This window comes from Fopius arisanus, unplaced genomic scaffold (assembly GCF_000806365.1).
Source record: "Fopius arisanus strain USDA-PBARC FA_bdor unplaced genomic scaffold, ASM80636v1 scaffold00019, whole genome shotgun sequence".
NCBI lineage: Eukaryota > Metazoa > Arthropoda > Insecta > Hymenoptera > Braconidae > Fopius > Fopius arisanus.
The window spans coordinates 1,201,197-1,215,032 of NW_011887758.1; the positions used below are offsets into that span (position 1 = coordinate 1,201,197).

General features: G+C 39.6%; 1 protein-coding gene across 1 annotated transcript in view; it reads right to left on the bottom strand.

The window, feature by feature from the left end:
- The window catches only part of LOC105264173 (transcription factor Sox-19b), a gene marked incomplete in the record, with an annotated part of 12,026 nt that extends 1,463 nt beyond the window's left edge, over positions 1-10,563 (bottom strand). Inside the window, 5 exon segments of the mRNA XM_011300858.1 lie at positions 1-763; positions 2,829-2,980; positions 3,600-3,794; positions 8,535-8,800; positions 10,169-10,563. Coding sequence (XP_011299160.1) covers positions 215-763; positions 2,829-2,980; positions 3,600-3,794; positions 8,535-8,787 — 1,149 coding nt within the window.
- Positions 10,564-13,836: the final 3,273 nt, after the last annotated feature.

The window sequence follows — 13,836 nt, forward strand, 5'->3', positions numbered from 1 at the left end:
AAAAAAAAAAGAAACAAGAAAAAAAGAAAAAAAAATAAAAGTGTCGATGGACGGAAGAAGAATTTCTACGAAAGATTAATTTTTCATTCAATTCCAATAGAAATTAATCTCCGCGTTAATGATGTGTTTGTACGTTGCTCTTAATAATATCTCAAGGTGGATAAATTGGTGATTGATATTTGCTTACGATTGATTGGAGCTACGGCCTATCGGGTCAGAAGATGACGGTGAGTGGTCGCCTAAACGATGGTTCATTACCAGGTGTTGTTGTAGATTGATAACCAGCATATTGTGATGCTAACAATCCAGTGGCTTGAACACTACCCGGATAATAAGCTGGTAAACTAGCACCAGGACTGGCAGCTGAAGACGTTGGTGTTGATGTTGTGCTTGCACTTGACGAATTGTGTTGCTCAGTTGTCCTGTCAGTTGTATTGTGATGTCTAAGAACATCCGGTGAATCAGCCGTCGGCGGTGTTCTCACTGGTCCACCACCAGGACTCGAGTCCTCGTACAATTTATTGGATTCATAACTCGTGTGATTGTAATCACCAATTGATTTCTGATCCATGTACAATTTAGATTGTTCAAAGTATGTTTTAGCCTCGAGATATCCACGATCCCAGTATTTTGGACTTGAGTCAAGACTCTTTGGATCTGGATACATACTCATTGCTAGAGTACTCGGAGGCATGTAAGCAGCTGCACGATATTTTTCAGCCTCTGCCAATGAATATTTCATAGCATCCATGGAGCTTACCACCTGTAACATTTAATTCATTGGGTTAATCTCACTTGTCGTCTATTCGTATTATTTTACCCCAATCAACGAATATCTTCAACTATAAATAAACTATAATCTCTTGACACTGAAAATTACAGTATTTTATTACAATCATTCTTATATTATTCTAATATAAGATGTCCCTAAATTCAGCGAGTTGGACAAGCAAAAAATATATTCCTGAGTTATATTCAAAGAAGAAACCAACAGGCAAAGCATTTAGTATAAACGAATCCCTTTTATCACGAGGACAAAAGTAGCAATCGCTATAAATTTCGTTACGGTTTCTTTTGAGAGAGAAGTCATGCGTGTATGCACGAAAATAAAAAATAAACCATTGCCAGGGTATGGATAAAAAAAAAGCTGTGCAAAAGTAACAAGAGAGAGGGTGCAAGAAATAATACATAAAAATGAAAAAGAACGTGAAAAAATAAAGGGCAGGCAAAAGACGAGAAAAAAAAGGTGCGAAAGATATTCTCAATTCTATATATAATTCGTTGAGATGCCGCGCTCTTGGTCCTTTGTCGGGTCGTTAAGCGGCTTTGTCCCGGTGTATGATTTACACCAGAGTCTAGTTCTTCCACTTGCGATACCTCGTTCTGTATATGCGTCCAATTGATTATCACTTCGGGGCCGAAATATTTTTTCTCTCTTTTCATTTTTTATCCCCAGATCCTTGGCCTCTCAAAAATTTACATATCTTTCTAAACTCATTCCACGAAGGCCGAGAAATTTTCACAAATTGACGTTTTATTTTTTTCTGTTTCCTTTTTTTTTCTAGAGAAGAATTTCAAAACAATATTCTCCACCTCGAAATTTCATGTATCCGTTTTGAATAACTATGAAACACTGTCTAGAGAAAAAATAATAGGAAACAAACAATAGAGACATTCAGCTGATGATTGAACCAACAGAGTTGAATATCTCTCTTACACGTATGCATTGTCTCCGGGACAGGTATACCTCGTGTCCCGTTAATTATGTGTTGCTTGGAAAAGCCGATGATGAATAGTAACATATACAATAACCATGTAATTTCGTGTATACCACACGGGTCAGCTTTACACAAGTTCTCCATATGAATACGAAACACGTGTCCCTGTCAATTCCCACAGTTGCTTCTTTAAAATTCGTATGGCCAACCTTGGCATTTTATTTAAACTTGATTTTATGAGTTTACAGTGCTACCCAAAAGCCCAACGAATCACCAATAAAAATTAAAATCCATCCGAAGAAAAGCCCTTGTTAATTTTCATATTTTCTCAAAAATTACAGGTACAATATAATAGTCCGGCATTCAGCCGTCACTCCTTCATTTGTCCTCTGAATGATGGTACCTACAGTAACAATATTCGTCCCGCCCTCATTGAAACAACAAACCAGCAATAAAGCTATTCCCTCGAGGACAAACGAGACTAGCGTTAAAACTATACCTGAAGAATATTCACCAAGAAGGCACGTTTTGGTGACTACCATCCCCCATTTTTACTACAACCATTCTCCCATTCTCAAGGTGGTGGTATCCCTCCGTCCATTGACAGAAAATAAAAAAAAATCAAAACTCAAATTCCCAGGTCAAGGATTGACACAGGCACCCACCGGAATTATACACCATAAAATAAATTTTCCGTCTCAAAATGCCCACCCCCTATTATTCCTTGTTGTCGTTATTCTTCAATCCTGGTATTGAATAGAATTTTCTTTGTGATGGTCCCAACGTGGGTCCCATTGCTTTTGGTGAATTCCAAGAGAAACTCAGGGGTCAGAAAGCGTCGAGGGGACCAAGAAGGAGGTGAGGGAATGAGAAACAAAAAGATGAAGAAGAAGAAGGAAGAGAGAAGACAGTGTGTGAGAGAGTGTTTCTACGAAAAGTCCAATGCTCAAAAGAATGGAGCAATAGTGTCGAGGTGTTGGGTTGGCTATTCAGGAATACTCTTTCAACAAGGGGGGTAACGATGGATCTAAGAAGTGAGAGAGATGGAAAGTGAGAGGTATGAATTGAGGGAAAGGAAAAAAAAATATATGTAGAGATGGAAAAACTCACCTGGCCAGGTGCCCCGAGGCCAGGCATTGCTGCTGCTGACTGTTGGGCAGCCGCAGCCGCAGCAGCAGCCATACCCGCTGCCGAAAGTGATCCATAGGCTGCTGGTCCGTAGTAAGAACTCATACTCACCTGTCCCATCCCACCAGCTATACCTGTAATCCCCCCAAAAAGGTATTCTTTCAGTAATAGTCACATGACACCTTCACTACAATAGACACCCTGACGCCCATTCTCTTCTCCACTTCCTTCCACTTTTACTGAATTTTAAATAACCCCCTATATTTTAATCTTTCCAGTTTTAAGGATCATCCTCACCCACATATACCCAGAATTCACGTTTCTATTTTTATTTTTATTTTTTTTTGCAAATTATCGATGGGTTGATGAACAAAAAAAATTCTTTTTTATATTAAATACTTGGATTATTCTTTGTTTATAATGTTTATTAAGAATATTTTTATCTATACTTTGAAATTAATTTATTATGTGTTAATTAATTTAAAATGAAATTTCTCTGATAAAATTGAATGAGAAAATATTTTTAATCAATTGGAATTCTCAAGAGTAATTTTTCCGGTTCGGTGGAAAAATTACTGAGTGATCAGTTTAATCTGTCAATCAAATATTAGTATAATAAAGTGATACAAGTCCTATTGATGAGGATTGGAGTCTTATCTGTTTGATTACTATCTCAGGGATCATAAACATTTTTATGGGCCGAGGGATTGTGATTGATACTTGAGATATACGAGGGGATGATTGATAACTCACCGACTCTCAGTGCATCCATCGAGACACTTGCGTATGGAATACTGTAAGGATAACCCTCTTTTCTCAATGTCTTTGGTTTGCGTCGAGGTCGATATTTGTATTCCGGATGTAACTTCATGTGCTCTGCACGTAATCTCTTAGCTTCGTCGATGAATGGGCGTTTCTCATTCTCCGGTAGACATTTCCATTTCGCTCCTTCAAGAAAATAAAACAACACACAATTGTTATCATTATCATTATATCGAAATTGGAATATTCAACTCTGAAATTTTACAAGTTAAAAAAAAACACCACGATATTTGGTGACTTTAAATAACGATCGGGTGACGAATATCATTGGGGACCAGTAATAATATTCCTTCGTCACGTCCTTTTGGGGCCAACGTCGAGGCTCGTTAAATCGTAATTGTGCCACATCATCCAACATAATCATGAAATCACGGGTACCAAGAGGGAGTTATCATGCTTGCTTAATCAATTTGATTCACCATTCAGCCGTTAAAAAAAAAAAAAGGCTGAGACCAAGGAGTCCCCATCAGAAGCAATAAAATCAAAGGGCTGAAAAAGTAATATATGAAAATATTCCCTCAACATCTAGCCCACCAATTCCTTTTATTCCCCGAACAATAATCAAGTGGTTACAATTAAGGCCGAATAATGCCCAAACAATCTCCACACACTCGCGATTGAATTACACCTGTCTCGCTGTTTTAGAAAGTTATCCACAAAAGCCATTTCACTTCTGCATACTCGACTACCGCTTCAAACAATCCCCGAACAATCTCCAAACCCCCATATGTCGATTACTTCACCTCGAATTAATTACCACTCGGAGATGTGACATCGGTGCAAACAAAACCCTGTCTCCACTTTAACTATTCCTGCACCTCAGACATAAATAAATTCACATCCACCCCTCGATTACCCCCCGAGACAAAAGCAACCCCAACAAAACATCCGTAGACAAATGAATTTATCCAAAATCGCGTATTCCCTCAATTCCACCCCCCGAAATACCAATGAACGAACTCCACCATTGATTGCGAACATTGAAGCAGTCATTACGGTTTATCCAATCAATATCACCAGGGTAAAAATAAAAAAAATAAAACGAGAAAAAAATGTTTTTGTCTCGGTGTTGAAGGGGAGAGGAGAGGGTTATATATTTGTTTAGAACAATGGCTCGAGCCAAGGCTCCGACGGTATTAGGTACGTACTGGTGGTTCTCAAGTAAAAGCAATACCTCTTCATCTCATTCGATCCGCGAAAAACGTCAATCTCTCCTCCTCTCTCTTGAAAATTTTCTCTCCACCTCACCACCCACCTTTTTCCGCATAGAAATTGAGAGAGATGCCACCCAAGGCACCCACAATGGCCCCTGCCTTTCCGTCCTTTCGCTGGTGAACAATGCCGTTTATTTAACATCGTTTAAAAGTACAAAGCCTGTTAATTAATGGACGGGGGGGGAGGGGGGTTGAACGGAGGAAGGATGCAGTGGCACCCCGACCAATGGCTGCCACAAACAATATAGGGCCAACGTGAGCGGACCAATGTTGGCTCAACCCATATATATACAGTCTAAGCACATTGCAATACACACAGTCCTATTAACGTTTATGTATACCAATGGGTTGGGAAAGGGGTGGCGAGGGGGAGGTACAAGGGGGTTGAAAATACTTGAATCTTTCTCTCTCGCACTCTCAACCAATGGTTCTTCGTTGGCAGCCACTCACTGGATCCCTCGTGTTTGGCTTTTATTATTGTGTCCGCACATTAGAGTGCTATCCAAAGTACTAAGATTTATTCTCTACCTCTCAAGTTAGTGGTTTCTCTCCTTTTATTATTTTTTTTACCACCGGGTTAACCCCTTCTTTTTCAGCTATTATTCTCTGTATCATATAACGAATCTATAATCCAATTTGAACCGGCGTCAAATTTTTTTTTCCGTCTCTCTTTCTCTCTCTCTTTTTTTTTTCTTTTTGCACAATGCCCAATCCCCTTTGGGGGATGGGGGGATGGGGAGTTTTCGTGATTTTCGAGCGGTGGTATTGTTTGAATTGCGTCCTTTCAGGGGAGAATCGCTAGTCGAGATTGTTCATTGTCGCGTTTTTCGTGGGGATATTGGAGGGGATGATTTAGGTGCGCTTCCAGGTTGAAGTTATCTAATTTTAAATAGTCCTGGGGACAATGCCATGGGAGAATCCGAGGTCTGACTGATATTCTTGAGTTACCCCTCAAGAAAATCGACGCCATCATCGAAAATCCCCACGTAATTATTTTATTGTTCCACTCCTTTTTTTATTGACGAATTGAATAATTGAATTTTGAAATCCATAAATCCAATCCAAAAATATTCGACATGTCGATTTATCAATTTTTTAAATAATCGATTGATTAAAATAAAAAAAAATTAAACCCCTCATTGAATTTCAGAGACAAAAGGGCTTGGTTGGAAATTGTCATTGTGGATGAGACACGGATATATTTCATGCAGAAATAGACAAGAGTGTTGGATTTCTCCAAGAAACGAATTCTATCCCTCAAACACAAGAGATTTTTACCCCCTTTTATGCATTACACGGTTTTTCATCTTTAACGCTGAAAAGGTATATGCGAAACATATACATTGGGAACGATCATTTTTAATCCCGCATAGAAGAAAGTATGCGCGTGCAAGAGAACCATAGGGTGTTTTGTATCCGTGTGACAAAGGCGCGTACTACATTGTCCTCAGGCCGATTCAATGGACGAGTCGCAGGTTCCTGTTGTCCGGGGCTATCCTTATTCTCGTTTCCCAGATCTCTCCATACCCTGGCTAAGAACCATGAATATTACACGGTTCCCGCTTTTTTTTTTTCTCTTACACCGTGTGACACTGTTCGCAGAATGTTTCAGATTTTCTCCTCCGTAATACCGGCACGCCCTTTATCCCTCGTATTTTCGAATGACACCGGCTAAAATTTATTATTATTATTTTAATTTTTTTATTCCGACGTTTAGTGCGTTATGATATTTTATTATTTGTTTTTTTTTTTTTGGAGTTAATTCTCTGTGTGATCGCTGGATAGTGGAATTGATTTAATGTAACTTTCAAAGAAGACAATGAGCCGTGAAATTCAATCGTCCACGAGTGTCTAATCAATTACTGGGACCACAACAATAGTCTCCCCACGTCGAGTGTAATCCTTAGGGCAGTAGTTAAACCCACCCCTGTAATCCTCTCCAAGTGCTTGTTTATTCCTCTCCACCAAAAGAAAAAAAAAATCCCCCACCATTTAACGAAAAAAATTTTAAAAATTAATTAATCCCTTCAAAATTTACAATCCCCCATCAACCAATCATCTCAGATCTACCAGTCTAAATAAAATCCCCATATTTCAATCAATTATTAATTAATTAATAAAAAACTTTAATTCCCTCGATTATTATTACAATTGAAATGATTTGAATATTTTTCTCAGGTTTTAGAATATCATCCGGAAAATTTGTTACGGCCGAAATTTAAATTCTTATCTTTCCATTACCTCTGATTGAAATTGATAAGAAGTCAAGTACCCCGGGGAATTCACGCAGTAAAAAAAAAAGCCAAAAGGCAGAAATACTTGATGGTAAAGTGGTGGGTAGCACACACGGGACAAATACCGACCGAATAAAAGCTATAACAGAAGGGTTTGGAGGGCACTGTAAAATCATAGTGTGAGTGAGGGAGGCTGGGAGTTAAAATCCCTAGCATGCGCAAGCGCTGCGTTATGTACGCCACTTGCGCCTCATTCGTTGTCGTCAAGGACGAGATAGACGAAGGAGGCGGAGATGGGCGGTTGAATTTTCAAAAAAAAAAAAATGAAAAAAAAAAGAAAGGAGAAAAAAAGGAGGGGATTAGCGAGTGCGAGGGAGAGAAATCGCGTGAGATATTTCAGCGAGAGCGAAATGCAGTGTTGTCGGATGAAAAAGTTGCACAACGTACGTACGGGCTCTTCCCCAGGATAGAAATGGGGTGGGATACCCCCAGGGCATCCCTCCTCCTGGATTTCTTTTTTTTTTTTCTTCATATAGGAAGAGGGCGAGACGCCGCGGGTAAAATCTTTGTGGATTTCCGGGTATTTGATGGAAATGCCAAAGCGAAATGCCTTTCGTTCAGCCGCGTATTCCCAACAATTTTTTCTCTGCCTTCTTCAAGTTGAAGATTTTTGGTGGGTCGTTTCGTCACGCCCGATGAATTCCCCGCACACAGGTTCAATTCATGTACACGTTATGTACATTTACCGGTTGCATATGAGTTAACGAGTACGAGAGAGATGGATTGAGGGGTGGGGTGACAAGGGAGGGGTAGCGTATGCAGGAAATGTCGCCCTTTTCCTCGTCTTTGGTGGGGCTAACGAGACGGAATAAGGGAGCTACTGTCGGGTGGGTTGCCCTGAGTACCGTATTGTAAATGTGTATTATACCGGGATTGAGGATCTGGACTAAAAGCCGCTTCTTTTTTTTCTTTCCATTTCTCCTCATTTTTTTTTTTTTTCTCTTTATCGTTTGGCGCAAGTCTACTGAATAATTTGCCGTGCAATAGGGTTTTTGCTCTTTATTATGTACGGGAGAACGTGTATCCGCTATCGTTTGTATTTGTATTATAACCCCGCAGTATAACGAGTAATCCTATACAGTATATTGTGTACCGTCAGTCGGCCGATTTACCTATTGAAAATCACACGCATTATAAGGGTTACTATCTCTTTCATTATTCCAAAATTTCTCTTTTATCTCAGAAATTACGGATTCAGTCATGGGAGTAATAACCGGGCAATATAACCGGGCTATTCTACGGGATGAATTTTACCTATAGGAATAACTTTGAACACCTTTTTGTATTTTCATTATAAAATAAAATTATGGGATAAAATTTATGGGGGTGGAATTTTTTTTTTATCGAGTATCCCTTACCGAGTTGTTTTGATATTTCACTGTTGTGCATCTTGGGGTTGTCCTGGGCTATTTTTCTCCGTTGAAGTCGTGACCACACCATAAATGCATTCATGGGCCTTTTGATGTGTTCGCTGGGTGGTTTTTTGGTGGACTGAGGTGGATTGGCAAGTGCAACAGCCATTGGTCCAACTTCAACACTACCTGGTGGTGTTGCAACACTCAAGCACTGCATGCCCCTCAGTGAATCCTGGAAAACACCACCGTCGCACATGTGTCCGCCGGCTCTGTAAAAATCAATCAATTAATTAAACAATAGAAAAAAAAATCCCGTAAGACCCACCAATTATAATTCACCGAATTAATTAAAATTTAATCCAAGAGACTGGGATAAAGATTGAATGCTTATTTCGTTGAAAACCACGAGGGTGGGAATGATCTCGAGATATTCACCCTAAATGTCACCCTCCAGTGCATATGGCCCTGAGGTACTCGAGACTCTTGAACTAATACAATTACGTCACCGTTCTCCTTGAGTATTCATTAAAAAAAAAGATGGAGAGAGAGAGAAAAAAAAGGCTCTTGATGCGGTTTTTCATTGGGATGCGGAAGGAGAGAGGTTTTCACCCCGAGGCGTGTGTAGTTACGAAAAAATCACTCTTTATTTTTTTGTGCGAGGGGGTGGGGGTAGGAATGGCTGAGGTACTCCACCCCGTGATAACTCTCGAGTGTCATTCACCAGGGATTAATAGATACGTAGGTCACGAGAGGGGTGACGAGGTTTGAATGGGGGTGGGCCCTTTCAACCCTCGGTGACCGTCACCAGTGTTGAATCCCGTGAGGGTTCGAGGGGGTAAAACTGGGCGAAAGGTGGGGCAACAGGGGGTAAAACGAGTATAGACAAGAGCGTGTGGTGCGAAAGATGCTGGAAGTAATGGTTGTTGACAAGGGCATGGAATTAGGAAACGCTAATTGAATGTTTAGAGTGTGTTATGAGAGGTGGGGGGTGAACTCCAACGATTTATTACACGATTCAAAATTTTTCTTGAGTTTCTTTTCCCTTCGTATTGTCGTGACCCTAGTTTTTCATGAAAGGATCCTTTTATGGTATCTCGAGGCCCCACAATGCCATCCGCTTTGCAACCGACGGATTTTCGTCGACGACTCTATAACAGACGTCACATTGGGGAGGGAGTGGATAATATCCCATCTGCGAGGGAAATAAATTGTCAGTAGTGTGGGATTTTTTTTTTTTTCTTTCATTTTTATTTCTCTCTCTGTCCCTTCGCGAACGTTGGGGAAGTGTTTTCGATACTTGTGGTTATGATTAGGTGGCGTCTGGTGGAGATTGAATGGAAAAAATAATACTGATGAATTCTATGAGGCATTCAACATCTTTCCCGCCAAAATTTGGAGGGAGTCTTTTGGTTTTTATTGCAAATTTTGGCGTTCAACTGTTGACTCCACTTTATTATTATTATTATTTTTTTCAATGACAACGCTTTATGGCCTCGAGGCATTCGGAAGAAATTTATGACAGACAATCCTCGGGTCATTCAATTCAATAAAATTCTCCGGGACTTTACAACTCCTTGAGTATTTCGTTTGAAAAATATTCCATTGAAATATTCAAATAACAATAGTGCCGTAATTACCTTATAAAGTTGCCGGCGGCGCGTTGCAAATCCAGCTCAATTTTACCGCCGTTGGTCAACAATTCCCCTTAAATCCGTTGTTTACCAACAAATATAAATAATCACGTTGAAAATATCACTGAGCCGATATCATGCGGCTGTAACTCTCGGTATAATACTGAAAACAAGTCACTTCACGTTCACAGCTGCACAAATCACTGATTAAAATTCAAAACCAATCAGTCAACTGCTGATTAGATAAAAAAAAAAGGGGAAAAAAATGTGGAGAGGGTGAGTTGCCCATGGAGTCACACAACAATTTAAAAAAATATATATATTCGGTAAACAATATTCACGAAAAATACTGTCAGGTGTCACAAGCACAACTAGATGTTATGCTCCGAGGTTGGTTGTCCCGAAGCGAGTAAACGACTCAGTCAAGCTCGTGGTGATGATCCCGCCCTAGGTCATTCTGCCCCCCTTCGGTTTATTTCTTTGACACCCCACCACTGTTGAGGCATTCAAGTACAAAGATACGGGTTGGTTAGGCTACCATTCACCCAGTGTTCCCCACTGTTATTCCGCCAATCGTACCATTCCGTAGGCGTGGTCCAAACGATTGAGTCGATACGACACCAAGATTACGATTGGCTGTTGTAACGGCAAGCCCACGAACCCGCGTCAAAATGAAGTACCCTAACCGTTCGAAATACCCGGAATGTTACTTCTCTTATTATTCTCCTCTTTTTTTTTTTCCTTTTCTTTTTTTTTTCACTCTGTACTCTTCAATGCAGACTAGACGCTGAGGCGCGTGCACTTCTACTTGCGGTCTTCTTATTTTTATTAATGCTGTCGTTTTCTCAAACGCCTCGTAACCCTAACAGGTATGAAATGTGGGCTGTGGGTGGGAATTTTTAAGGCCTCATGTGAGTACTGAGCACTTTTACCTCCCTTTTTTTTCCCCTCATTTTTTATTCTTTTTTTTTTTTTTGTACTTAGGTGTGTGCGCAAACGCCGGGTGGACGGTTAATCCGAGCTCATGTCGATTGATAAAAAAAGGGGGGGGGGGGGTACTTGGGTTTTGGTGGAATAAACTAGATGTTACGCGGGATCTGATTGATTGGGTGGCTGGGATTTGCTTGGCGATGACGTCCTCAGGGTGGGATTCAATTGACGGGGGAGGGGGAAAGGGGGGTAAATTATTCAGGGGTTATTAGGTGGAGATACGAATATTGTCGACTGGAGATTCAAGGTAATAGGATGAAAATAGATAGGTTCGAGGAAAAAATTTTCCAATAAAAAAACTATTTCCTTGATTTTTTAAAACATTCGTTAAACAAGTGGAGAAAATTTATTTTATCATGCTAAATTTTTTATTGTTATTGTAAATAAAAAATACACTCGCTTGACATTTCTTTAATTTCTCATTGCGGTGGAAAAAAAAAATGGGGGAAAAAAAAAATGAAATTATCCCACTAGTTGAACTCGAATGAAACCAAAAGAACTATTAAGTTAGCACTTGCGTGAATTTGGTGGGTTAGCGTGAGATTAACACTCACAGCGTTATTCAATCTGCTTCCCTTCTCATCTCCCTGAAGTGGGGTCTGCCCCACAAACCGTATATCGATACATAAACGACAATTCCCCCTTCATCATCCCCATTTGCTCGACCGAGGGTGGGCTCAAGCGAAACAAAACATATTGTCCAAATTTAATTGTGAAAAGGGGAAAGGGGATAGCATTAGATATTCATACGTAACCCATAGTGATGGGTCTACGATCGCCCATAACAATAAACCAGAATTCATCCATTCGTTATGGGGAGCATAATCTCACCAGACACTCCATCATCACAATTGTCTTTTTAAAATAAAAATTATGGTAAACTATTTTAGTCACCACTCATCTGAGAAAATTACATTTACCCTGGACCACAACAATCGGAATAAATGAATACGAATTCAAGTACATACCCAAACAGTATTTTAATCTGACTCCGTGATTTTGCTGGAGGGGTTTTAAATAAAAAAGAGAAAAAAAAAAAAGCAGCCACCAGTATCAACGCGAATTCGCCAACGAATTAAGTAAACAGCATCAGATAATTATTCGGGTTTTTCTGCCAATGAGAATCTGTTTGTCCGCCACTTTACCCCGGATTTAGCAATTACTTTTTATTCACCACTGGTAATGATATTTGATCTTCATCAGAGTTCGTTCAAAGAAGTTTGATTAAAAACGTCAGACGATACCGCTGCCACCGGATACTTTGATGATTCGAATAAATTCAAAGGCCCACTTCCCTGAGAATGCAATTTACTCTCATTATTTTAAAAATTTCATAAGAATTCCATTATACCGCAGACTGTATCATCAACATCAAAAGTTCAACTGCATTGGCAAAATGTATTTACGGCTGACGCTTTTAATTAAAAAAATCCATTGAGCTGTTACCAGTAGTTACATATATACAGCCTCTAGACTTTATATTCTTTTATGAATACCAGCGGGTGAGCGCAAAATCTTTCGTGTTAGTTGAACGGCTCATTCTTCACTCCCTCATTCCTCCTCTCACCTCTCATCGCACAGGAGAGCTTTACGCCCGCCCTTTTGCGCTTGATTCAACCAACTAATTGGCATTTATACCGGGCACCGTTATATATTATTTACCATCGCCCAAAAACTTCCGCGTCGCTCACTATCAATGATAAAATAAAGGGGCACAAATCCCCACTCGTTCCCTCGTTTACATGCTAACTTGAGAAAACGAGAATTTTTTTTTCAATTCACTGGCAGTCGTGCAAAATATTTTCCCCGACTATCTCCCATTTATTTCCTATCCAAAATCAAAATCATTCCGCTCGAAATATGAGATGAAATGAAATTCTACGTGTGACAGATTCACCGGACGTTTTTCTTCCCACGAGTGGAAAAATGACGATTTCATTTATTTAAAAAAAAAAAACGCTGTATAGGGATGACTATTAATTTTTCGTTGGAATAGGTTGGATAGATGAATTGTAGATATGCATTAGCGAAACGTATGGCACATCCCGACGAGTCCATTTCAATTCTGCGGTGTATACAATTGCCTGTAAGATTGATAGAGTGCGGATACCTGAGTGCGATAATGGACATGAGCATGATATAGATATACAAATGCTACATCTGCATTCTGCGCTAATGGAATTATTGATTGGTGGAATTAGGTATGGAATCCTCCGTACTTTTGCTGATTGAATGGCGATTTAGGATTGATAAGAATTGATCAGAGGTATTTTTTTTTTATTTATTTTTAATGAAATCTTGAGGGTTGAGGCCCTTCAATTGCCTCGAGATTGTCTCAGTATCTTTATTATCATATTCACCAATCTTTTTCTATATTGTTCAAGTAGAGCTGATAATGTCAATCACTCAGTGATTGACTCGGCTAACTCAACCCCTCGCACAACAAAAGCACTCACCCCTCGGCTTTGTGGGAATATATACACCAAACAATTGAGTACACAGGGACCGAGGGGAATGCTCATTGTATTCCACAAATAACGAAATATCCTGTGCTTCTCCCATTTCATTCATTTATTATTACATCGGAATTTCCTCATCTCCATTATTTAACTTAGCAACACTAAAAAATTCTATATCTATTTTTTGTGATAATTCAACATTATATTTTAAATCCTCAATTTTTT